The sequence below is a fragment of the Triplophysa dalaica genome, chromosome 3 (genome assembly GCF_015846415.1).
Source record: "Triplophysa dalaica isolate WHDGS20190420 chromosome 3, ASM1584641v1, whole genome shotgun sequence".
Taxonomy (NCBI): domain Eukaryota; kingdom Metazoa; phylum Chordata; class Actinopteri; order Cypriniformes; family Nemacheilidae; genus Triplophysa; species Triplophysa dalaica.
Genome location: NC_079544.1, coordinates 9,877,641 through 9,905,558, shown reverse-complemented (window position 1 = coordinate 9,905,558; position 27,918 = coordinate 9,877,641). Strand labels below are relative to the sequence as shown.

Sequence of the window (27,918 nt, the reverse complement as noted above, 5' to 3'; positions counted from 1 at the left end):
TAGTATATTGCCTATGTTCCTCTTACTGCTTGAAGGCGTCACATTTATAAGGATCTTGAGCGATTGACTCACTTGTGCCCGTTAGTGAAAAAAAAATTGCAACAGTTCCACATGAAGCTTTTGACTTTCTTGACGAAAACAGGTAGAGACGATAGAGGAATAGTCAATAGAGGAAGCTTGTGAAAGAGCAAATGAGATCCTGGTCTATCAATGCACTATGTAACCCTGTGACTTGTCGATATTCAAGACAAGAATGTGGAGATTAATGAGTAGTCCTGTAAATACCAGGAAGATCACAAGAACAGGAAATTAAGTTCTACAGTGTACTTTTCAAGTCAACTAATCCTGTTTTTGTTTACATTGTACACAGCTTGAAATACATAAATTCATCAAACAGAATTCTCTATGATGTGCTATACTGCAACAGAAATGAGAACTATTGAACAGTAGACAACATGACAAACACCGTGACGATAGACAAAAGTGCAGGCAAACCAAAAGGGTAATTTAAAGTACATATTTATTAACACAGTATTAAATGTACAAGATGTGTCTCCAACCAAAAACAATAAAATATATCCTTAAACAATTCTTTAAGCTTTCCTGTTTCATACAGTAACACAATGTGATTCGTGTCAGTGTGACTCTGCACTGATGTCACAGAAAGACTTCTCATTCTGACCTATGCTGAAGCTAACAAACAAAGAAAAGAATCCTCATTTACAAGGACAGACACTTGTTTTAAACATTAAGAAGAATACAAGAGCGTTGTCCTTGAATACAGCTCCCCCCCACAGAAACAGATCGAATAAAGATATAACCATACAACAAAAGTGCATTTCTGATGTGATTTCTTTGTATGAATGAAACGTAAAATCTAGAAAATAAAAAGCTAAATATACACTGAGGTAAATGATCGAGCATTGGTCAATAGAGAGGTATTATGCTTTGATATGATTTTTTTAATGTTCTGTTGTTTAACAAACAAACCAAAATATATACATTAACTGTACACCAGCTGTCAAGTAGGCACTGAATATGAAAAGGCTTTATTTCAGCATATGGAATGACTCGTACATACACTTAAAAAAACTAAACAACCAATATCACAAGACTGGAATAAACAGAGAACAATGAAACAAGAACTTCCTTGAGGAAAACATTCCAGATCCTCAATTTGGGGGTTGAGAAAACCAATAGAACACATAAGATCTTTATAAAATAGAGGCACTTTTAATGCATCATGCACTGGAGGGCACAGTGAGTTTGAAATCCAGCTCTCGTATCCCAGCATAAGTATTCCTGGCTGTAGCTTTGAGTTCATCAGCCCGGAGCTTTCCATGTACACCTCACCAGAGCGTTTATTCATCGAGTAAATGCTAATGTGGCTTTAGTGACGGCATTGAGCCGTGATGCTACAGCACTGTGACACCTGTCAATACTGTGTGTTCAAAATGATACCAAGTGACAACGCATGCATAAACAAAACCCAAACGTCGATGAGGTTGTGGATATTTACACCCGATAGAAAAGACAAAGGGACTGAAACCAACAGAAGCCTGCAAATGGAGAATGAATGGTAGCGGCTGTTCAAATCACAATATTTTGCAGTTTAAGTGAACATTATTTTTTTTTTCAATATCCACAGAAATGATTACACAGCCACTCGTTTTCATTTAACTTTCCTTGTTAAGTAAATGAAAGACATAAAGTGCATTAATTCACTTTCAGATATGACAACAATATGAAGAGCAGGTATTACAGTCGCTTACACTTGACCTCAAGTGTGATCTCACATTAAACCAACAAACACAAAGCAACCTAGCCCATCTGAACACATCATTTTTTAAAATGGTTGTACAGCCCTAATAGGACTAAATAACCTACTTAAAAATCCATTCAGCAGCAATTACCTTGAAACGTCTACAGCATTCAACATACACCGCATGCTCCTCGTCTAAAGGTACTTAAGTTCAGCATCTTTTCTTTAACTCTGAATGGAGCTTCATCAACAAATACGTAAACAGTACAGTCCTGTCTGCTTCATCTTGAAAATCCACTTTTCCGTTTTGAGCTTTATTCAAATTGGCATTTCTTTGCATTCCTAGTCAACACTCATCTCTTAATGTTTTTGGAGCCTATGCAGCATTATAGACTAAACATGAATGCACCGTCTTCACTTCATGGTTAATTGGTGTCTGGTATGATGAAGTTCAGTCAGCCACATTTCAAAAGCATTCCCAAACAATCACCCCAAGTCCACGGCAGAACTTTGTTTTCATATGCAAACTTGGCTTGTGATGAAAGTTATCCAAAAATGTAAATAGGCCTAGTGAATTCAACTTAAAAGACAATTTTTATCAAATATGGCAAACATGACAAGTTTAGAGCAATGGCACTTCCTGTGACAAACACTGAGATGGAAAACAAAGTGACACATATATGTACACCTGTATACAAATAAGTTCTGTCAGATATGTACATCTATAAACAACAGGCTATATACAAAATAATGAACATACACCCATCCAAATATCAATATTCAAATGTCCATCTCGGGTTAGTTGTGAGGTCAGCTACCATTCAGCAGTATGACGTACTGACATCCCCAAGTATTTTTAGCTTTGAGCTCTGTTTTGAGAAATTGTATGTTTAAGGTTCTTCGAGGTGGTCCTGAATGATGCATCTTGTCATGGACAGCTGGGTAGAATTCTCTGTTCCTCCCGACACCAAGTAACACTGGTCCCTCAAAATCCCCTCATGATGTTGCATTAATCTCCTGAAGTGACCCTCCATGCTGTGTTAAATCAGTGGTGGGGTAGAGAGGCAGTACACAGGGACAATAAAAGCGGTTTCTTCATATCTTGATGCCCTCTTGTTGGCTGAGCTGTGACAGAGATTTCTTCACACGCAGTGCGGTGAGACGAGCCGCTCCATTGGCATACCAGCATTCCCTCATGATCTTCGCCATCACGCGCAGGGCCTGCGGGCAGAGGAGTGCAGATGCCATCACAGAAGTACTAAGCTAAACACTATTAATTTATCTGGCCGCATTTGGATGACTGTACATTCGTGATTTCATCAGACGCATACCTTTTGCCACTTTTGTCATTCTTTCATAAAGAGGTCAATGAAAAAGCATTCAGTTGCTTATGAAAGCATCTTTTCGGTCGGATAGATGTGCATGTTCTTTGGGGATCTTTAATATAGAGAGCATAATGTCTGTGACCTTCTTTCCCTCTTTTTTTATTTGAGTTCACGGTCTAGACAGAGTCGTTCTATTAAACGCAACACACCCCCGACATAAACACCACCTTCCAACTTTATAACTCAGGTGAAGTCTTGTTTAGTATTTCAAACTAACTTTATGGGAAGTGAAAAGTCTATGCGATTAAAAGAGAAAGACGTGAAGGTTTTTGGGACATAAGAACATTACGGGTTAATGAAAAGTGTGTCAGAAATGGGCCACGGGTACGTTGTTGTGATTGGTCGGTTTTTGGCAGCACCTTTCGGTCAAAAATTTTACAGAAAATTTTGGTAAAACACTCTGGACAGAGTAAGAGGGCAAAACCTTATTCTGTGGGAGCAGAGAAAAAAGCTAAATAGAGTAAAACTACATAGAGCGCAGGGGTATGTTTTTAAGCTTTTGCACTTGACAGATAACTTTGTCAAATAAACTGACCAAAATCCCCATGCTTAATATTTAATTCAACATTTCAGATCAGGCGTCGTCTAATACGATTGTTCTCATCTACGGTTTCCCCAAAGAATCATTTAAAATGGGTGAAAAAAAATCAGAGAACAGCCATTTAATATTGAACAGCACTGCCATAAAATGTCTCTTTTACTTTGGCAGGCCGTGGATGTTCTGCACACACATAGTTAGATTAGGGGCTTTGTATGAGTGCAAATCTAATTCTTTCCTTCCACGTCGGTGAAAGTAAACCAAGATGGATGGAGGAAAGAGTGACGCTTCAGCTTATGTTGATAGAGCTGAACGACTGAATAAAGAAATGAGAGAGAAAGTGAATAAAAGGAATAGAATGGCCATCAAGACGATGGAAAATGAACGGCTCTGAGGGATTTCATCATCTGCATACAAAGACATCTAGGAGTGCATACTGTACCTCACAGCTCTGCCACCTGTTAGGAATGTTGGCACGAAGTTTTTGGTCACAAACTACCCGCTTCATGTCCTCCACTGAAGGGTCAGATGGGACGAGGTCATAGTATGGGAGCTGGTAGTCCTCATGGATGCCTGAGCACAGAATATCATCACTTTATAGCCTATTCTATAAATACATTGCTTTTATATACAAGACTTTGTTATTTCCATAAAAACATTTCATTCTGAACTAATTTTGGGTCAGATGTATTATGAGCAAATATGAGATAATGACCAAAACATCCTGACACTTTAAACTAGAGGAAAATCATAGATCGCAAATGTACAATCTGGTTGGCTATCAGGAATGTTGATCCAGGACCAGCAAGGATATTTTCACAGTAAGATGTGAAACCCGATTTCCAATATTTATCTGTTGACAGCTACCCGCGTCTTACCTCCGATCGAGCACCTGCGAGCAATCTCCCAGAACACCAGACCCAAAGCGTAGATGTCTGCCCTTTTAAAAGACTCGAAATGCCTCATGTTAATGGAGTCATCTAGGACTTCAGGGGCCATGTACCTGTCAACACAAGAGATGACATCACTTATCTGACAGAGACAACTGTATGTCTGGGCCTTTTAGTGACCTGCAGTGGTGGCAGATGTAGACAGCTGACTAGTGTATTGGGCTTCTGTAAACAGAGAACGTGAACTAAGTAAAACTCGCCCCAGAGAGCTGGAGTGGAAGCACTTTGACATTTTGAAGTCACATTTGCTTATCATCACAGTCGGGTTCTCTATACACTGGTGTATGAGTGTCAGTGTGTGGGTGACAAAGTCTGTCACTGTGCCAGCAAAGAGCGGTGTGGGAACAAAGTATGTGTGTGTGGTGTCCAAGGTACGGAGAGAAGTATATACACCACTGTGAATCTCTGACAGGGATTAGATATGACACTCCACTTTTGTGAGTGGCGACCCTGTTGTGCACACACTGCTGACAGATCATATACCATACCGCTTATTACCACAACCATAAAGCCCCCACTGACTGTCTGGTCACTGTCAGATAAATTGGATACATTTGGGAAAAATCCCTCCATTAACTCTGTTTTTCTAAGTATCTTTGATGTTACATTTATTAGATTTAATCAGTATTTAAAGTCCCCTAATCTGGAAAATGCCCTTTAACATGTTATTATATCCTAAATCTGAGTCGCTATCTTGTAGAACCACCCTGTAATTATGCAAATCCATCCATTCTGTTTTTCGTAATCTCGTATAAACCACAACAGTCACACTGAACAGGCTGTTGGCGATCTCCTAGAAAAGTGATGTCACTCTGATAAAGCCCGGCCCATTAACGCTCACAGACTCCGCCTTATGAGCATAGATTCCACCGCCAGAGACACTGTTCGCCATTTTCACGCATGAGCAGTTGTAGCCAGTGACAAGAATGTCAGGTGTGCAGTTGTCGGATGTCAATATGAACATAGAAGTCTTCATTTACTCCCGACATCTGAGCCTCTGAAGACACTGTGGATTAGTTTTATTTCACAACGGAATGTGATGACGACATCAGGTGAAGTCACTTTACACCGTGATGCTTCACAAACGAATGTTAGTAAAACGCTGGATTCATAATGGTTGAATTTTTCGGTTTTCATAGATATGATGCACTTATCATGTTAACTGTCACTTATAAGAGCAATGTGCCGGATTTAAAGACGTAATCTGAATGGCTCGATTTCTCACATGCTTGCAGAGAAAGGCTTACCAAAACAGAGTAAATGGGATCTTGTTTTTCACGCTTTCTGGGTTGCTAGATGCATCGGGGACCCGATTACAGCACTTAAACACAGTTTTTTTTTACTTTCATCCACAGTCTCTAGTTGTAGGTTTAATGCATCTGCAGACACTGTATAGTGACATAACTAGTAACTATCAGATATCTGTAACTGTTACATAAGAGGCTAACGCAGGGACCTGCAATTAAATCAAATATTTTCTAGCAGTGCATCTATTGCTATGATATCTTGCACATTAAGGTGGTCGCACACCGACTGAGAAGCACAGCACCTTGCCACGTCTAAAGGGGATTACACCAAACGCAAATTAAGTTAAAGTAACTTTTCCCGCGAGTAGAAAGCAAGCAAGGACACAATTGTTTGCTTTCCTGTAGCTCAGAGGTTTGAGCATGGCGCCAGCAATCCCAATCTTCATGGGCTCGATTTTAGTTTGATTGAATCTTAATTGTTTATTCAGTATTTGTATTACTGTAATACATGTATGTATTTGGATTAGGTGAACTCTCTGAATCTCTTTCAACAAAACTGTAGAAAAACTTTAATACTATCTATCCAAGCCCTGCTTTCTTAACAAGGCATGTTGAATTTCACATCATCAGTGTGGTTTACAGCAACTTCCATCTGGCTCATATTTGTAACGGGTGAGTGATCAGACAGCGCTTGTTACGTCACATGTAAATTACAACAATCACCCAGTAAGTGGCATATCACGAAATGGCCCTCGTTCACGTCTGACTCCTCCAGCATCATTCTAATCACTCATCACACCGAAAGCTTAAAATCAATGGGAGTGTCCCGACACTAATATTAAGAGGGATACCTTCAGTTCAGTCAAATGCTAAATTGAAAAATTCTTCATTGTAATTGGTGCAGAGGGATGAATTAAGAACCTTTTGGTGCCCACTCTGTGGTTGGGTGCGATATCGATGGTGTCTGTGGCAGAATCGTGGCGCACTGCCAGGCCAAGGTCGGCGATGCAGGATGTTCCATTTTTCTTCACCAAGATGTTTTTGGATTTCAGATCACGATGGGCAATTGCAGGCTTACCTGACAGAAGATAATACATGAACACATATCATTTCGACATCTTCTTTCTTTGAGTCTAAACTTGACAAAGCGATTAATTGTATCTTATTCTGCGTTTTGTCCTAACCAGAGATAAGCAGCATACATAAACAAATCCAAAATCTCACATTAAAAACCATAAACACCAAATATACAGCCACAGAAAAAATTAAGAGATCGTTCCAAATGTTTATTTAAGTAGTATTTATAAATGTGGTCATTCCAGTCCAGTGTCTGTTATATTTCAACAAAATAAAACCTCAGGAGTGACATAAAATAATCGAACTGCAATGTTATAAGACTGACAGCATGACAAGACGCACAAAAATTGTGATAAATGTCAAAGTGATCACATTTCAAATTTTTATTTTTCAAAATGTATATTAATAAAAATGACTGTTGTATTGCTTGAAAGTGACTATGGAATTATTCTTTGCAGTATTTGAGGTCTAAACAATACAGAACACGTTTTCTGTTTTTGACCCGTTTTTATTTTCTGCAAATAAATGCAAATAGAAACAATATTTTATTTGGAATTTGGGAGAAATAGTGTTAGTAGTTCATAGAATAAAACAAAAATGAAATTTTATACGTATACCTATACATTGTACGTATACCTATACATTGTAAATTCAGGAAAAACTGAAAATAATTTGGAAATGGTCTCTTAAATTTTCAATATCTGTTTATTCAGATTTCCAGCTGGGATTTTATTGCATTTGCTTTCAAACGCAGGGTGAATTTCTAATACTGCTGCCAAAATGTTATACTGTGACTTACCCTGAGTACCCACAATCTCCATATGCAGATGAGCCAGACCACTGGCGATGGAAAGTGAGAGCTTGATCATACCCTCCACTGTGACTGTGTACCTGTTCAGGTAGTCAAAGAGCGAGCCGTGCTCATGGTAATCTGAAACCAGCCACAGCTGAGTCCATGTGCCGTTATCTGAAATGCATAGAGAGAATTCACTGAATGCCGTGTGCTTTAATGAATAACAGCCATTGAATGCTAAGATTCTTTTCAATCTAGGATTCGCTTAAAAGTTTAAAATATAAACCACCGCCAGCTTTTCACCTACTCCAATGCCAAAACAGTCATACATTCTGCTGAATGCTGCCTGAATAATTTTTATTGAGGTCAATACCTGATACGTAGAGAAAACTGGGACAAATTTAAGAAGTATAAAATCTCATTTATTGACTTCGCTCTCTGACCTTTATTGTCTGCAGCGATAAAACCAAGGATGTTCTCATGACGAAGCATGACAGTCTGGTAGATCTCTGCTTCACGGAACCAAGAGCGCTCCTCTCTGGAGGAGAAGATCTTTACTGCTACCTCCTCTCCACGCCAGCGGCCCCTCCACACCTCCCCGAAACGGCCCTTTCCTATGCTCTCCTGCAGAATGATGGTCCTGGCGATGGTCCTTTGAACTAGCAATGGTAAACCTACAGAGGACAAGTGTAGTTAGATTATGGACAGATCTGGAATAATGCTGTGTTAACGCATGTTCCTCGCTCATTATTACTTGTGGGAGTAGTTCGTTATATTCGCGTGACATAAATAACATTGGCCAATGGTGAGTGTCTTCATGGGTCCAGAATTGTCAAACAGTGGGTTATTCATACAAATTTCTCGTTCGAGTTGAAAAATATGCATTTTCAAACGAAAACGTATTGGTGTGGACATGCTGCGTTCACACCAAATGTGATTTGCGAAAATATGCGAACTCACGTCAGGTTACGCGAATGACGCATAACGGATTCTCTCAGTTTTGAAGTTTAGAACTTTTTTAAAACGCTCTCCAAAGCGGATAAATTTGAAAACGCTGTTTTCGTGTTGTAGTGTGGATAAGGAAAACAGAGACGTTCAAAGATTATGATGCATTTTTCATCATTTGACTTAGTCATGTGACCGAGTACCGAAGCTTCTTACATTTCACTTATGTGCTATACAGTGACATCAGCGTTTTTAGACTTTTCAGTGTGGATTGGCATCATCTGGATAACACTACAGTGGACGAAGAGCGTTTAGAAGTGAAAACTTTTTTTTTAAATGAAAACGCATTAGTGTGGACGAGGAACAGAAGAAACATATCCATGCCATCTGATGAATTTCTTGGCTTTGACAAAACAATGTTATCACAACAGTGTTTCAAAAGCCCTTTAATAAAGACAAATGATTCTAGCATAAAGCGAAGCTTGTAAAAAGTTGTACATTTACATTTAGTCATTTAGCAGACGCTTTTATCCAAAGCGACTTACAAAGAGTTTAGGGAGCAATAAGCAATATGTCATACAGTAGCAATAATAGATAAGGTGCCAATACAAAGTTACTGATTTCAACAAAAGCCAGACCAATACCTGTTGAGAGAATGAGAGGGTTAGTGTGTTTTTTTTTTTCATTTGTCTGTCAAGTATTCACAGAAGAGATGGGTTTGAAGTAGTTTTTTGAATGTTGTTAGAGATTTGGTAAACGTTTTCTTTACATGCCTAAAAAATATTAAAGAGCCGCTGTTGTTTACATATTCACGGCTAAACCTGAGACTTTATATTGGTCCAAAGACAGGTGTTATGTCATTGCTTGTTGAGTTCAGTGTTTTCTCGTATGTCCTAAGTGCCACAGTACTCACAATGTAAGAGCACCTGGTTTCTGATATTTACATACCTGTCTGACATATACAAGTACTCTGATTGCATCTGATTGCATATGCCTGTATCCGTGTTTATGTCTGTTAGTAATATGCATGCACATGATTAATCATCAATGACTAACATTTCATAAAGAAAATGGTCAGAATATGTTGTTCTATCTATGTTTTTGCCTTTTCCATTTAATTCGTATTTATGTACAAGGCATTAAGGTTAGTATATGGTTTTGGTTGGAAAGGGCATTACAGACGTAATTGCGCTTTCCGCCAAATTGCTGTCTTGATGTCATCTGAAGCACATGTGTAAGCGCTCTACCTCCTATTTTGCAGATGCTCATTTGCATTTAAAGAGACACAAAAACGGCGCGTTTTCCATTGCAGCCACAAATTGACATGTTCAACATCTTGTAATGAAAGATATGTGGTGTGTTTTGAGCTGAAACTTGAAAGACTCATTCTGGGGATACCACTGACTATTTATACATTGCAGGAAACACCTGGGATTGCGGCCCTTTAAAGCAATTTTATGTGACACAAGTCTGCAGGAAAATTATGGTATAATACAAACTCTTTTCACCTGGTATTGACATCTGACACATGATAATCTAATCACAAGTGGTCAGCATTAGATGAGTAAATTACAGTTTAAATTTTATTTTTGGGTGAACTATTCCTCACGTCATTACCAGATACAAACAGGACCAATGACTTAAGCAGAAACATAATCCAGAAAACATGTAATTCTTACCTGAGCCTGATCCGGAGGTGGTCATGTCATAGATGAGGTCTTTGATTGTGGTGCCGTCAACGAGGAAGGGGTGGTCCATAGTGGGGTCTTCCTCGCTTGGCACCCGATGGTGGATGATTGAGTGATTGCGGCACATGTACAAAAGCAGAACCAGCATGACAATCAACACAGAGATGGGCACAGCTATCAATACGGTCAGGGCCACCGGACTCAAAGAACGGGGTTCTGTCCGGTTCACTGGAACACACAAAGAAAAACCAAAAGTTTTAAAGAAAATGACCTTCACACAAACAAAATGCATTCACAATCTGTGATAGAGACTTTGCAGTGCTAAGAACGATTTTCTAACGTGGGCTTTTACACAAACTTAGTAAACAAAGAGAAAATGACCTTCTCATGTCACAGAGTTTTTCCTCTCTATGAGTTTCAATTGAAGATATTGATGGACAAGAAACCAACACATTTTGAAAGATCTTGATCTAAGAGAAAATAAACTGCACACATTTTCTTTACTTTTAGATTATTGCAGAACAAGCTGGATGGCATCAGTCCTCATTGCTGTTTGTTAGCAATTATGCTAATGCTAAGTCGTTATTTTAAAGGTCCAGTGTGTAATTTATTGGAGGATCTATTGACAGAAGTGCAATATAATATACATAACTATGTCTTTAGAGGTTTAAAAAGACGCCGCCGTAGAGCTTCAAAAAGGAAGGGGCAGAGTGAGCCTTTGGTTTCCATTCGCAACCTAAATTTCATACACAGGACATTCTAAAATGAAAAAACATTAAGATCAAATGATCAATGCTTTTCTGAATTACTTGGTTCTGAATGGTCAGTCGTAACTGGTTTTATGACATATCGCTTAATTGCTCCCTGAACTCTCTGTAAGTTGCTTAGGATAACGTCTGCTAATTGACTATGTAAATGTAGATGTTGTGTGTGCCAATATGTTGTGTGTGCTCGCGTGATGCATCTACGCAATCACGTTAACAGCCGAAACTTATTAAACTCTGTATCATCTGGTCATCATACAGACACGTATAATATCATTTGAAGCTGCCAATTTTTAGCCAAACTTTACTACTTGTGTCATCTAAAATTTCCTGTTTTAAAGTACACATGTACTCGAAGTGGCAACTAGAGAGGTTCTTCTCAGAAAAGAGCAAAAATGAGAAGCTGTTTACGTCGGTCTACGAAGTCTGGGAGAATTTTTTTGAAGCCAACAGCAATACGATAAAGGACACCGACATTCAATTATTATTTACTAATACATTACCGCAAACCACATCAAAGACAATTTCAAATCATTTCTTTTACCCAGAACATTTGGCTCAACCTAATGAAAAATTTGAGAACACATCTTCAAATCATCCTTCTATGTCCCTACAATCATTGTGAGATGCATATCATGAGAAATATATATATTCGTTATATCATTTTTTGGGGCATCTTTGAAGTTCAAAGCTTCACTCCAAGGCATTGGGACTTCCGTAAAACACAGTGTACCTTTAATAGAAATTCAGAGACATGAAAAACATGGACACAGACTTTTTCTGTGCCTGTGCTGAAGGTCACTGAGAAAATGACTAAATAAATATGAAGTACAGCCCAAGGACATACTGGATTTGGATGTCTGCCTCGTACAATACGTGATTGAACCAGTAATCAGAACTATGGAAAGATTTTAAAGCACTCATCACAGATGCCTAAGAATATCTAAAATACAATTCCATACCAGATTAACATGCAGTATATGCATACTTTCTTAATTATGCAGTCTGTCAAATGGGTAGAATGTATGAAAACAGTACTACACAACTGAAGTCTTGCCTACACCCACTCAACGGTCTCCGTGATGAGAATAAAAATGAATGCAAATAGAATACAAAACAAATCTTATCCAAAAATGCTTCACCTGGGAAGTTGACTTTGGGGTTCTTGTTGCACATGTGGGTGTTGCAGCAATGCGGGTGATCGCGGTGGTTGAAGGGAGCGCACTGGAAGGGTCTCTCCCTTGGATGCAGATCGTCTTTCTCGAGGCAATCACTTCCATGTGTCACACTCTGTCCAGCAGACTTGGTAACAAACACAAAGCACAGGCCAGTTGTGTTGCATGTCTGATTTACACATCGCTCACAAAAGCACAGTAATCCTGAAACAGAAGAAAATAGAGAGATAGGTAAGGATTCTCTCTGACAAGAGTTTTACAGTGATTATTTTTAGGGGTGCAGTGAGAGAAAATCAGATGAATTGATTTTGGACAATGATAAAGCGGCTTAATGTCAAACAGATGCAGAGCAAGCGTTCTCTGCTGATTAATTTATTACTAATGACTATGAGGCGCCATGAGCATCTGCAACTGTTGGATCTTACACTGTTAAGAGTTCACTTCTGTACCAAAAACACGGAAAACTAAACAAATAAAAATGCTAACCATGGTGCCCACTTTGTGCAACTAGCCCATACTTATAGTTCATGACTAGTTGCCAAACAATATATTTAATTTAAACTATATTCCAGGATCAATGCGTTTATGATAAGCAAAGATATCACAAACACATACTGTACTATCTGGAAAAGATGCATTTTATAAATGAATAACTCAATGAACCTACAAAGACAATGCATAGTATGTGCACTGTGTCGAATAAGTAAAGTCTAAAGATTGAGATGCATGAACAGGCTAATGTGGGATTTCAAGATGTCTAGACAACTCTTAACCACAATAAAACCTTACAGATGCAGTAAACCTGTTCCTCGGGGGAAACAATTTAAATTCTTTCAGGGTGTGAAAAAATTATGGATTACACAGAGTGTGTTGTTACAAACCAACACACTTAACTTAACAAAGTATTGCTCTTATCTAGTGGCTTTTCTCCAGCTGCAATTCTTTGGTGCAAGATTCCGATTTAACACAGTAATAAAGATCATGCTGATAAAACTCGAGCTAGCATAGTATAAGAAAAAATGTCTCTAAAGACAAACACTGTAGAATCAATGGCCCATGAGTCTTTGCACAAGCTTTGCATTTTAAGTTACAGTAAATAAACAGCTAGTGCAGTCTTGGACTTCTGCTGCTGTCCTAGATGAGATGATGTAATAATTATTCTTTGGTTTATTCCTCAGGGAGTTAGATGACAGTATGATAAACCTGTGTTTTTCCTTAATGAGATGCCTACAGAGTCAGTATTTAAAGGCATCACAGGCACCCACGCCCCAGACACAAAGGCTGCATTCCAAAATGCAGGTGCTTAATTTTCCTACTCTTGAGATCGCAAATTGAACTACATCCTGAGGCAGCACCACAGTCCCAGAAAACACTGCAAAAAGTTCATTAAAAAACATTATTAATTCATTACAAGTAAACTTTTATATAGTTACAGTACATGCACTGTTATCTATTTCATTTTTTATCATCACTGTAAACAAGAGAATTAATGAAAAGCACTGCACAGCTGATAAAAGGTGTTCTTTAGTCTTATAAAATAGACTATGCACCAAACAACATTGGATATTTCACCCAAAATGAAAATTCTGTCATGAATTACTCACCCTCTTGTTGTTCCAAACCTGTATAATGTTTTTGTTCTGATATACACAAAAAAAATGTTAGCAACAGACATTTCTGAGAATTGACTTCCATAGTAGGAAGAAATAGTCAAAGGTGCCGCAGAACTTTCTTAAATTATTCAAAATATTTTAATTTGTGTTGAACAGAACAAATAAATGTTTCTTACTATGTTAGTTCCAGAAATGTCTGTTGCTAACATTCTTCAAAATATCATTGTGTTCAACAGAACAAAGAAATGTATACAGCAGGGCTCTAGACTAACGTTTGTGAGAGGTGGCACCGGAGCTACAATGTGATTCAGTTGGTGGCACCGGCCCTTAGGGGCTGTGACCACCGAGGCGCATTTACGCAGCTGAAAACGTCAGGAGCTTGCCTGAAAACGCCCGCACCAGGCGCAGAGTTCTGCACAAAGTTGAGCATTTTTCAACTCTGGGAACCTGGTCGAAGGCCGGCGCTGATCGTGCGAAAACGCATACGACCAGCACTGAGTAAAAAATAGGTCAACTGATGGCTTTTTTAAAAGCCCGGCGTTACCGTTGAAAACAATTGAAACACACGCCAGCAATAGGGGCACCGGAGCTACAATGTGATTCAGTTGGTGGCACCGGCCCTTAGGGGCTGTGACCACCGAGGCGCATTTACGCAGCTGAAAACGTCAGGAGCTTGCCTGAAAACGCCCGCACCAGGCGCAGAGTTCTGCACAAAGTTGAGCATTTTTCAACTCTGGGAACCTGGTCGAAGGCCGGCGCTGATCGTGCGAAAACGCATACGACCAGCACTGAGTAAAAAATAGGTCAACTGATGGCTTTTTTAAAAGCCCGGCGTTACCGTTGAAAACAATTGAAACACACGCCAGCAATAGGGGCACCGGAGCTACAATGTGATTCAGTTGGTGGCACCGGCCCTTAGGGGCTGTGACCACCGAGGCGCATTTACGCAGCTGAAAACGTCAGGAGCTTGCCTGAAAACGCCCGCACCAGGCGCAGAGTTCTGCACAAAGTTGAGCATTTTTCAACTCTGGGAACCTGGTCGAAGGCCGGCGCTGATCGTGCGAAAACGCATACGACCAGCACTGAGTAAAAAATAGGTCAACTGATGGCTTTTTTAAAAGCCCGGCGTTACCGTTGAAAACAATTGAAACACACGCCAGCAATAGGGGCACCGGAGCTACAATGTGATTCAGTTGGTGGCACCGGCCCTTAGGGGCTGTGACCACCGAGGCGCATTTACGCAGCTGAAAACGTCAGGAGCTTGCCTGAAAACGCCCGCACCAGGCGCAGAGTTCTGCACAAAGTTGAGCATTTTTCAACTCTGGGAACCTGGTCGAAGGCCGGCGCTGATCGTGCGAAAACGCATACGACCAGCACTGAGTAAAAAATAGGTCAACTGATGGCTTTTTTAAAAGCCCGGCGTTACCGTTGAAAACAATTGAAACACACGCCAGCAATAGGGGCACCGGAGCTACAATGTGATTCAGTTGGTGGCACCGGCCCTTAGGGGCTGTGACCACCGAGGCGCATTTACGCAGCTGAAAACGTCAGGAGCTTGCCTGAAAACGCCCGCACCAGGCGCAGAGTTCTGCACAAAGTTGAGCATTTTTCAACTCTGGGAACCTGGTCGAAGGCCGGCGCTGATCGTGCGAAAACGCATACGACCAGCACTGAGTAAAAAATAGGTCAACTGATGGCTTTTTTAAAAGCCCGGCGTTACCGTTGAAAACAATTGAAACACACGCCAGCAATAGGGGCACCGGAGCTACAATGTGATTCAGTTGGTGGCACCGGCCCTTAGGGGCTGTGACCACCGAGGCGCATTTACGCAGCTGAAAACGTCAGGAGCTTGCCTGAAAACGCCCGCACCAGGCGCAGAGTTCTGCACAAAGTTGAGCATTTTTCAACTCTGGGAACCTGGTCGAAGGCCGGCGCTGATCGTGCGAAAACGCATACGACCAGCACTGAGTAAAAAATAGGTCAACTGATGGCTTTTTTAAAAGCCCGGCGTTACCGTTGAAAACAATTGAAACACACGCCAGCAATAGGGGCACCGGAGCTACAATGTGATTCAGTTGGTGGCACCGGCCCTTAGGGGCTGTGACCACCGAGGCGCATTTACGCAGCTGAAAACGTCAGGAGCTTGCCTGAAAACGCCCGCACCAGGCGCAGAGTTCTGCACAAAGTTGAGCATTTTTCAACTCTGGGAACCTGGTCGAAGGCCGGCGCTGATCGTGCGAAAACGCATACGACCAGCACTGAGTAAAAAATAGGTCAACTGATGGCTTTTTTAAAAGCCCGGCGTTACCGTTGAAAACAATTGAAACACACGCCAGCAATAGGGGTAAACGCCTCGGTGGACACAAACCCTTAATGTGGTAGCACCAGAGTCATGGGGTGAGTTAAGAAAAGAATAATACCAAAACTTCATTCAAATGTGTCTAATACATGAATAAATCAGTTAGAAATTAATACAAATAATTATTTATGGTCATTATTTGTCATTATTTGTATTGTATATGTAAACTCTCTTTCTACAGTTTCAGCACATCTTAGTGCTACTTTCTCCCTTTGTTTGTTGTGATCAACTCATAGAAGAGAACATCATTCCTTTAATATCAGTTTAATATAAACTAAAACTAACGTTGCACTATTGATTAACGTCACACACAAACCCACTTCACTCAAACAAGCGACTCTGCAAGCGACTACAAACAAGCGAATCTGTTTAATGGACCCGCCAAACTGTATCGCATGCATGCTACACTGGTAAATATTGGATGCCGCACTGTACCACCCTGTTAGGCGCGCATGTGTTTAAAGAGCCACAAAGGCCGCTTTCAGCCTTTGGACATAACACGTACTGTGAACATGAGACGGCGCTAGTCAATCAGGATAAACATTGTGCCCGGACGCACACCTGCACACACTCACAGTGTTTGTCAGAGCAGAAATGGAAACCTCTGCTTTCTGTATATTTATCTGTTATTTATTCTGCAGCATCATCCGTGTTTACATAACATTTCCAGTTTAGCGGGCTGTGCGTCAGTAATAATGGTCCGTGGGGCAACGTAGTGCTCCGTGCAGGAGCGTAGCACAGAATCTCGGGCCCTGTGCAAAGGCTATGTGTGGGGCCTCTCCATGTTATACATCAAGTAAATTGTTGTATTTATTTATAATACAGCACTGAATCTCATTATTGTCTGAATTGTGATATAAAAGTCTATGTCCAAAACATACACTTTTAACTATTGAACAGTAGAAAATCTATTAGTGGTACTGCATAACTGGTAGTAATAATGCCACTTCTTGACTGTAACTGAAATTGCCACTTTATATTTCTTTAAAAGTTGAATGCCAAGTCGAGTGTGTCAAGAAAAAATAGCATGATATCATTTTAATTAAATTTATATATTATAAGGGATAAAATGAATATGTCAGAAGAACTGCCCCATCATTGTACATATCCAAAGTTTACCTCAATACGGAGATAAATCAAAAAGCGCAAGATGTTTGTCCCTTCATGCGCTCCGTAGTCCGGGGTACATTGTTTTCAAGTGATTTTGTTTTAAAGTTACCAGCCTGCCCTGTAGGCTATATTCAATTCCAAGCATTTTTTTGTTTCTCTGCCGAATATAACTCTCACAGTCACCGGACTCATTTTTGTGAAGGAGAAAAGCATTTAATTAGACCACCGAGAATGATTTCAATCATTTAACCAGGCTTCCAGAGAAACAAAAACAATACATTTTCGACACGCATACTAAAAACAAACTACCCAAATACTGTTTTGTACTTTAGCCGGATTCTCGCATTCTGCAGACGGCAAAACTTCAGTCGCAAGATTCAGCCTTTCACTCGTTTTCTCTGTCAGTCCTTCTGCTTCATTCCAGTCTGTCAGATTTACAACCAATACAGTATATTCATGACATTGCAAGCTTTAAAGAAATTTAATCTCTTACAAATCCGTTTGTGGATTAATTACTGGGCAATTGTTTTATGTGTATAATGAAGTCAAATAAAACATGAAGACAGCCTACAAATATCGTAAAAGCCGAATGTGTTTTATAGAAAAACACTTTTGTGACAACTGGGTCATGGATATGGAAAAAGAAATGAAGTACTTTTCTCTGTGAAGTCAGAGAGTGCCAGTGTGTATAAGATGATTTGAATTTCATGTGAATAAGGAAGATTCAGACTTTAGACCTCTAAGCTTTCTGAAGATCCCTTTTATTCAAATAAAGAAATACTTCACCACCAATCGCTTTGCAAACATTAAGATCATGTGAAACTGCTCGGCTGGTCACCTTGCTGTTATTTAAATAGAAAATATGCTAAAGTACAAAGAATAAAATATTCAGAGAAAAATGTAAAAGACTTTGACATTTAGCATAAAACGACAGCTGTAAAAATTTACATTCCGAAGAAAAGCACATCTAGCAATGAGCATTTATAGAGAACAAGAGTGAATCCAAAAACTCAAGGATATGTTCTTTTGAATTAAAAAATGTTGCACTGTCAAGGACAAAAAATGAAATATTAAAAAAATTAAGCAAAATACAGATGTATTGAATGGTTTCATTTTATTCAAATGACATGTGACTAGCAGGTCTTCTTGTCTGAATCTGGCTGTTACGGAAAAAAGTTAAGAACCACTGGACTAGAATCTGTACACAGAGGTTGTCATAGACTTTTTTAATATCCGTGATTTTGATGAATAGGCTCTAAAATATCTTTCAATCTATTATTACCTGTCACTATGGTGCACCACGGAGATAACTCTAGGAACTTGCTGTATTTTAATACATCTAAATACCCAATTAAGTTGTTGTTGTTTATATTATATATTTAATGTTTCTCTTGTCAGACATAAAATAATAATTAGAGACAAAAGTTGAAGTTCACATGTCTAGTCAGTAACAACGACAGGTGCATATAAATGATAAAAACAGATGAGTCCTGCATTCTGCTAATATCATATATATATATATGCAAAATGATTACACTTTACTATTCTTTTGTCATTTTAAGATTTGTCACATATGCTTAAGGGGTAATTTTTACAGGTGTGATGAACTTGGGTTGTTTATTGTTTGAGGTTACTTATGACGTTTGTGTGGTTTTTCCGCCATGAAGTCTTGGAAGTAAACGCCCACTGCTATGATTGGATAGCAGTTTTCATAATAGACTTCGTTTGAGCCTTCTGTGAATTTGGTTAGAGACGTAATGTTAGGTTACACATTCGCCATAGTATTCGCACAGGATTAGTATTATCTGGGGACCTTGTGTGATTTATAAATTACCTCCCCACATCTTTATTTCATGTGGCCCATTCGCACGGGATAAATGAAGCCTGTGATTTTACTCAAATTCACTGACTTGTTTCCTGGATGTGATGGCAAGGCTTTGCGTATAGTTTGTATAGCCTATAGTTGTATGGTGTTTAATGATTTGCAGGGGATTAAGACAGACAACCTCTGCAAGTATAACAAATTAATAGAGGCCCTGGTAACACTAATCCAGTGCGAATAGGACTTTAGCGATCTCTAATAAAGCAATAGTGATGCATAGTACAAAAATGTTGTACTCACATAAGATTGCTAAGCCATTCCTATCGGATCCAATATTAACGACACAGCACTGCTTTTTAATTTAAGTCTCTCCGCAAATCCATCGTCAACCTTTTGCCTTGTTCACAAAGGAATCCACGGTAATGTTTATTTTTCTGTGGAGGCGGCGTTCAACCTATAATGATAGTTGCATTCCAGGACCAGAACCAGGACCTGGTGTTTGCTGGGCCCGGTGTCAATAACAGACGTAATTTCAGTAACAAGGGTGTTTTCAATTCTGACACTTACAGGATGTTCGCTTCTTATATAAAAAAATATCGGGTTAAAATTGAGGTCATAATTCATCGCCCCTTTAAGATATTAAATAACAACTGTCAGTCCCCTGCTTTGATAATAATAATAATTCAAACATACTGAAAGACAAAATAAACCATGTAGTGGCCTGGTGCATTCTTGCGTACAGCAAAAGGATCAGAAATTCAGAGAAGTTCAACAAGTGAAAAGGATGTTGGTCTGTCTAGACAGTGTGGACTGAAATGTAGTCATACCAGTGTAGTGAGTAATAACTGAGCATGCTTAGACTAACATTTGTATTTATCTACATGCAGGCAGTTTTCTGTCCTGGAGGTCTGGAAATAATTTTGTAAAAGCATATAACACTAAATATAATAAACATAAGACTCTCAAAAAGGATGTTTATAGTTATCACAGTGTTTGTGTTATGTTTTTTAAAACATTGTTTCATTTTAACACATTTTGTGTTTATTTTGTATTAAAGAAATGAAAGTGACCCTAATCCACAATACCAGCCATAAGGGTACATTTTTTTGAAATTGAGATTTATACATCATCTGAAAGCAGAATAATAAAGCTTGTTAGGATAGAATAACATTTGGCTGAGATACAACTTTAATATGAATCTAAGGGTGCAAAAATCAAAAAATGTAAGTTGTCCCTTAGAGGGGCTGTAGCAGGCCATTGCTAAGAAGAAACGGGTTTGTTTTAATGCTCTCTATTGGCTTTCCGCTTTAATGATGAACACCCAAATCATAAGTTCTAGATACCAAACTTGAGTGGGTAATTCCCAAAGAGTGGGCAGCAGCGAGCGATTCTATAAGGCTCGTTTCCAGCCATTTATGTTTTTCACAATTTTTTTTTTTTAACATAATCTTTACTTGTAGGGGATGTGCAACAGTGTTTCATACCTTCTTACTTCTTTACAATGTTAAACGTGCTGTCTTCTCATGCTAGACATGGTCAACTTGTCAAAAAACGAGTTTGAGGCATTACGTAGCATTGCTGTACTCAATACACTTCCCAAGGTTTGTATAGGTTTTTGGAAAGTTTTTTCGAACATGATAAACTGTTATGTAACACATTTTCTTAGTCCTTTTATTGTGCAATTCTCCAGGAAAAGCCCACCCCCGGCAAGGATAAAGAAAAAGCCCACCCCCACATCAACCAACGAGCGATAGGAAGACCAGCTTACCATAACGATTGCCTGCCCTGCATCAAGCTCATTACTCTTCAGATAGTGAGAGAAGATGAGTTGTGTTTGTTTGTTCACGGCAGTTAAGTGAGGGATGTAAATAAACGGAGGATATAACGCTGGAATTGGAGATCATTTGAATCTGATAGATGGAGCCGTCCCAGCACTAGGGGTGTAACAATACACTCAGCTCACGATTCGGTACTAATCTAGATGGAGGGCACACAATACGATACACATCTCAATATTTTTAACAAATTAAAAAACAAAACTGAAATTCAAATCAAAATAACATTTATTTTCAAAATATTAACAATTTCAGAAACTTTGGTTTTTGCACATACAACATAATAAAGAATTTTTACATCTCAAGGCTCAACTGAAAATAGAATTAAGATCAATGATCAATGTCAATTTTGACAGGAAATTTAGAGTAAGTTGTAGTCATAGTTTTTTGAGTGAGTTTCAATAGCTACAATATTGTTCCTTAAGACAGTATTGAATTAGAAATGTCTTTCAAAATGACATTACAGAAACTGTATTACATTTCTTCAATCATGCAAATCACATACTTAGTTTGATTTTTAACATGTCATTCAATCTTTCAACATGCACTGCAGTGCGACTCACTTCATCACTTCTCTGATCAAAACAGGACAGCGCTGGTTTCTTTTGGCTAACTTTATGTTGCATATTACGTTACGCAGTAGCTCACGTTAGCGGATTAATTAACATTGGCATATAAAAACGTTTGTGCTTGCCTTTGTAATGAGTTTCGGGGTGACTCACCAGCAGTCACACTTCAAGTTTGCTGTGTTTACCGGCGATTGTGAAGGAAAATAAGACACTTTGTAAACCACGTGGAGACACAGATTGTGTCTTGTGCTTCCCCTTCTCCCAGAGACTTCTCTCTACCGCATATGTAAGATAAGCACACGCGACACGCTGTTGCAGAGTAGGTAACGTCTTGACTGCTCAACGAAAAGAATTAAACATCAAATCATAAAATATCCCCATTTCTCTACGATGCGTATCATAACAATTTTGCATTGTGAAATATCCTACTACGAAGTATCGTTACACCCCAAATCAGTACTAAAAGATGCTGGACATGAACCACACGTGGTAAGTGAAACTGAGTCATATGACTGTGTTTTGTTGGCAATGGATGCGCACTAGAGTTGGTTTTGGCGGCCTGTTTTAATTTTAGTTTTAGTCTAGTCTCTGTGTCAAGCTGTCATTTTAGTTATTACTAGTCTGAGCACTTTAGTCTTATTTTAGTCAGTAAATTATCCATGACTATTTTAGTCGACAATTTTTTTTATTTTTAGTAATGCAATTCTATTGAACTCAGTCATTATAGTATAAGTACGTAGTACTAAAGACAAAACTAAAATTGATTTAAGCCAAACCCATTTCAAACAAGGTTGTCTTATTATCTGATTGTTTCTTTATAGACTCAAGAATACATCCATTCCAGATACGGAAAATGTTCTGATTTTAATTTAAATTGAAACTGATGCTGTGACTGAAAATAGTGCACTATATCGGGTGTCTGCGATTTTGTAGTGTTGTCCTTATTCTGAGTAAACGACTCATTCCCTACATTCGTTAACTACTTATTACCAACAATGCATTCTGATTTTGAGTGTACATCCAACATGCTCACTCATATTTCCCATGATACAATGCGAATCAACTGTCTGATTAGAATAAGCTGGCGGAGAGTGACCGTTAATGCCACAAGTGAACGTTTATAGACTTGTGTTTGTTCTTGTTGAATAATTTTCTCCTTTTTGAGAATAAACAGATTCTCATTAAACAGATGGTTGTTATCAGGGAGATCTTAACAGCTATGGAAAGCAAAATTGATGGTATAGAGATCAGAATTGACAAAGGACAATGAGGGTTGCTGTGACATTTGGTATACGGTTCCCGACAAAACAATCGCAATCTTATCTTTTTCGGCTCCCCGGATCCAGCAATGGCCTTGGACCATTAAACGCATATCCCCATCAAAAAAAGAATTTCCCTTAAAGTGACAGTAACCCTTATATATCTGTGTCACATATTAAAGAGAAAATGAAACTTTTGTAGCTTTATTTAGATTCATGAAATATTATTTTAGATTGTGAAGACTGTGCAGTGTTTCATTTTTATTGATCATTCAGTTTTTATCTTGAATGCTACTGTCTAATAGACCTACTTGAAACATTTAATTGTTGTTTAAAATGTAATTGTTCATATTTGTGAGATTAGGATGATAAATCTATATAACCGAGGCATTTTCAGTATTACCATGTAAAATAAAAGGGTGCTAAATAAAATATAAAAATAATATATAAAATATGCATTAAAGCAGTTTCATGCACTCTTTTTAATATTTCTTCAAATAATTTATTTTGGGGCTGGTTATTGATCACCTATGGTACCGATTTTACCGGTATGAGACTATGGTACCGTACCGAAGCCAACATTTTTATACCAAGCAACCTAAAATATTCGGCCGAAAATAGCATAAGTGATTAAGTGAAATGACATGTGATATGATCAAGCAACAACCAGCGCAGAGAGAGAGCGCAAAGCCCACGATTTATTAATGCCGCAAATGTTTCGGAAGTGTGTGGAGCATTTTAAAGTGTAATAGACAGACACAGCACGGAACTTGCGGCAGTACATCTCTGAATGAAAGCGTCTTTAGCGGTCGGTAACTTGTGTACTTCAGACTCCAGCATGTGGTCTGACAGTAGCCTCGCCACTCGCGACATCCTTTGACTTCATACAGTGGTCGTGTACACACAGTTCCCTGTCCTAAACTACTTGTAGTAGTATATTCTGTGCATCCCGGCCCCGAGTGCCCCTTCTGAGAGAACGGTGACAGTCAGGTTTTGTCGGCAGAGTTTGGAGGAGACACATGAACTGAAATGGATTTTCAGTCAGAATTGCTTGAATGGATGTTTTTTTTCTTTAAATAATCTTGCAGTGTAGCCAATAATAATCCAACAGTTTTCATTTATTCATACTTTTATCTTATAATGTTGAATAACACTTTTCAAAGATGTGTTTTGTTGTAGGGGAACAGAGTACAGTACATTCTTTCAGCAGTCAGTCATTGGCCTAATATAGGCTATTCAAGAAGGGAGAGGCCTCAATTTTTTTATTTGCCTACTTGGTTTTCTCATTTTAATTTGAAGTCATATTGTATTATATAGAAAAGCAAGACAAAATATAAAAAGCACATATGACCATTCAGTGTATGCAACAGTGAAAAAATTGACTAATAATAGAAGTAATACGGGAAAAAAAAGTGTTTCAGCAAGTGTTTTTTAATGCGCTTTTTTATTGTTACTTTGTAGTACCCTTTTCACCCCTAAAGAGACCAATGTAAATTACTCTGGCTCTAGATAGATTTTCTAAGTCAAACGCACATTCAGTTTGTCTGGAGGATAGTCAGACATCCTAAACTGCCAAGTTTGCAGAACATTACATCAAGGTTCCGCTTCTGAATCAGTCGCCTGGTGTGAGTCACACTCAAGTAGACACTGTAGCCGAGACAGCAGTAGTACTCCACCCATCTTATCCAGATTACCAAAACAAACACAGACACCTTTAACCCTTAACCATATGACAATTCTTCTTTAATTCAAAAAACTATCAGTCACTATGACTGATAGTGACTATGACTATGTCAGTTTGCTTAGCAGCACTTTACTTCAACAAACACTGTCTGTCCGGAATAGGTCATATCACTATTCTGGTTTTGGAAGACATTTTATCACCCACATGTCGCTCCAAACAGAGAAGTTCCTAAACTATATTGTCATGAGTTGAACAGCTTGCGAACTTTTACCTGTGAAACTGCATTAATATTGTTTTTCTAGTAGAAAATGATTTGCATAGAACACATGTGCTTCCTTCTCAAATCAGTGTAACACAAGTCTGACATGTCATATTTGCTGAACTGCTTTCCGAGAAGTGAATTTCGACCTATGTGCTACACCGGCCAGTAACCTGCACTGTAAACATTCATGTTGACAAATCCCTATTACCACATGTCAGAATAAGCTAAGACACGCATACATTTCTCTGTTTCTACCTCCTCTCTACGAATCTCTATTAGCAAAGGTTCATATGTGCTCATCAGCGACAATGTTAAAAGTTCATGCATCAATCTCTTGTTATTACTATGTTAAGCCCATAGACTGTATAATAAAACATGGACGATGTGTCCCAATTTACTTCCAATGAAGCCAAAATGTCCGAGATATGGTTGCTGACATATTGCCAGAGTCTGCTCCGTATTGAGCACGAGGTGGAGCTGCGGAATCAAGGTCCCGCACATATTCCCCGATAACTCAATAGTAAAGATAAAAAACAAACTAAAATAACACAAACCATGTTTGGCAAAATATATTTGAAGTGCAGTTAAATTCTTCAGTTTGCCACGATCATCATCATTCACATGGAGAGGGCATGGTTTAGTATCTATACTCTGTGCGACATTCCTGGTTAAGACCAAGAAAGAACATCTAATTCAAGGGGTGGAGATTGAATAAAGAGAAAAACGTGATGCATCATCCTGGCAAGTTCATAACCCCACCATGTTGTGCTGCTCATAGAAAGCTATTTAGCAGAACTTACGAAAAAAGAACACAATCTATAAATTCAATTTTAAATGTACATTCAAAAGGACCTGTGCTCCTGTGAATCACCTCAAGATTATATGCACAAGAGTGGTCTACTTAATCCTGGCAAGGCATCCCTCTGCTCCGATTTCTTTTGCCAGATTCTGCAGGTCAATGGGTTTACCTTCGTATCTGTCTAGACTGGATGGGTAGGTAAACTCATGAAACGGCCAAAAAAAACGAACAAACAAACAGTAACTCAAGGTCACATTTCACATAATTCTGTGAACCAAAACAACGTTTTCTCTTGATCTCCAAGACTGTATGATCAACGATAAATGTGCGTTTCAGAGGAAGATCACATGGTGCTGTTATACACTGTCGGGGAGAGAGAAAGGGAGAGCTGCTGTGATTATAACATGTCGTATAACATAACATATAACACGCTGACAGGTAACAAACAATGACAGAAAATTCACAATCTAAGCATGTATTGCTTAACAGTTTGATGCTTAACACGTTTGCTTGCGGAGAGGAATGCCATTCTCATCCACATTCCACACTAAAGCAACCACTCCAAATAATGTCTAAACATGCCATGTTATCTTGGGCCAGATCACAAAACCATTTGATCGGGGCACAAAACATTGCCGTGGGTGTAAAATAGCTCTTGTGGTCGACAAGCATGAATCACGGACACCCTAACGACTGTTGACAACGTAATTAAAGGAGAAAACCCCTCTCAGTTCGCTTCCGTCAACAATCTGTTGCATCCATTAATATTCACAATATTCATTCACTTAACCAAAGACAATGGATGCGAGATAGTTATCTATGTGCTGGTATCTTGTGTAGTTTGTTAAGAATAGCCTATTTGCAATGTGCCGAAATAGTCCGATCTGTTGTTACAAGTCGCGAAAACGTGAAACTTGTTTCCTGTCAGTTCGCATAACTTGACAGACTATCAGTTCACGGACACAACGACCTAATAACTTTGATCCCGAAAATACAAAAGATCGGTATGAACAAATTAAGACGAATGAAAGACTCAGGATGTTATGACTGGAAGAGCATTAAGTCACAATGCCCGTCATCACCAGACAACACATGCCTTTATAAAACAGGCATAAAACGTGAGACGATCAAATGTAAGTTAAAGACGCGTGTAAAAACAACGCTCGTTCACAGTTTTAGATAACTGATCATTTGATTTATATTAATTAACAGGAGCTTCGAAGTACTGTATATAAATAATCGGTCGCGGTATCCGGACCTCTGGCGGTTGCTCAGATGGCACGCTCGTCTAGCTCCATTTTTCTGTCCGAAAACACGCTCTCCCAAACTGTTGTACACGTGACCGACAAGAGAGGAAAAAATATTAAACACCCATTTTCCTGCGCCATGTTTGAACACCCCTATGTAGAGTTCTGAAAAAGAGCAAACGGAGAAAACTTAAGAAAGACAGAAACTAAGAGGAGTCACTGTCCCTTACCTTGCGTCTCACGCGTTATCGTACATAAGAGAAAAGCCAACAGTAAAGAGCGACAAAGTAACGTCCTCGCGTCCATCGCGGTGGAGATTATTCTTTAAAACTGCTCAGTTTTTTTTCTCACACACAACTTGTCGGGTCTTTGCCTCGAGAAAAGGGAGGTTCTGGTTGGCCAGCACGGAGAAAGTGCCCCGCCCACATTAGTCTGTGCTCCTCCTTCTGGCCGCAGTGGCGGGTGAGGAAAGTCGCTACTTTGAACTAACACTGCAAATTATGCGAGTTCACATACGCATCTATCTAGCTCTCGGGTTCTTGCTATCAAGATATACCCTAGAGCTAGAATAAAACTGAAAGTGGCTTCACCTCGTGACTAAAAGGAAGGCGTAATGCAGGGCAGTTGACGGGACTGTACGTGCTGAGGAAAAATCAGCCATACATACACATGTTTGATTCAGAGCCGATGCGATAAACTCCAGCTGGAGGACATTTTCCGGACTAACTAGATCAAGGATACATCACAGTGGTTTGTGTGGTTAACACATTGTTCAGATAAATTCTTTTGATGCGCAATCAAACGATTGTATCACTATTGTGGTATGCGCGGAGAAGCGAACAACAACTTTGTTTTGACTCAACAACCCCACCCAGGGGTAAGAGTCTCCACTCTGCCACCTTGTGACGTGTTTTGTCCATACGCTCAAACTGCTGTCTGGTGATAGACGTTTCGTTTACTCATGCTCAATTGAATAAAATGTCTCATTTTTTTGTAATGGTAAAAGGTGTCTTGTTCTGTTTCTAAACTTGCCAC

At 39.1% G+C, this 27,918-nt stretch overlaps 1 protein-coding gene across 2 annotated transcripts; it reads right to left on the bottom strand.

Annotated features, from left to right (window-relative positions):
- Nucleotides 1-503: 503 nt before the first annotated feature.
- tgfbr1a (transforming growth factor, beta receptor 1 a) lies at nucleotides 504-27,771 on the bottom strand. Of its 2 annotated transcripts, none has more exons than XM_056742853.1 (9): nucleotides 27,114-27,771; nucleotides 12,292-12,528; nucleotides 10,377-10,613; nucleotides 8,196-8,426; nucleotides 7,759-7,926; nucleotides 6,804-6,960; nucleotides 4,564-4,688; nucleotides 4,128-4,258; nucleotides 504-2,983 (listed from the first exon to the last, which is right to left on the bottom strand). In XM_056742853.1, the coding sequence occupies exons 1-9, from the start codon at nucleotides 27,187-27,189 to the stop codon at nucleotides 2,858-2,860; spliced, it is 1,488 nt and encodes a 495-aa protein (XP_056598831.1). In that variant the 5' UTR covers nucleotides 27,190-27,771; the 3' UTR covers nucleotides 504-2,857. The 2 variants fall into 2 exon arrangements, with proteins under 2 accessions (XP_056598831.1, XP_056598832.1); XM_056742854.1 differs by having other exon boundaries at nucleotides 12,292-12,451; nucleotides 27,114-27,769.
- Between the last annotated feature and the right edge of the window lie 147 nt (nucleotides 27,772-27,918).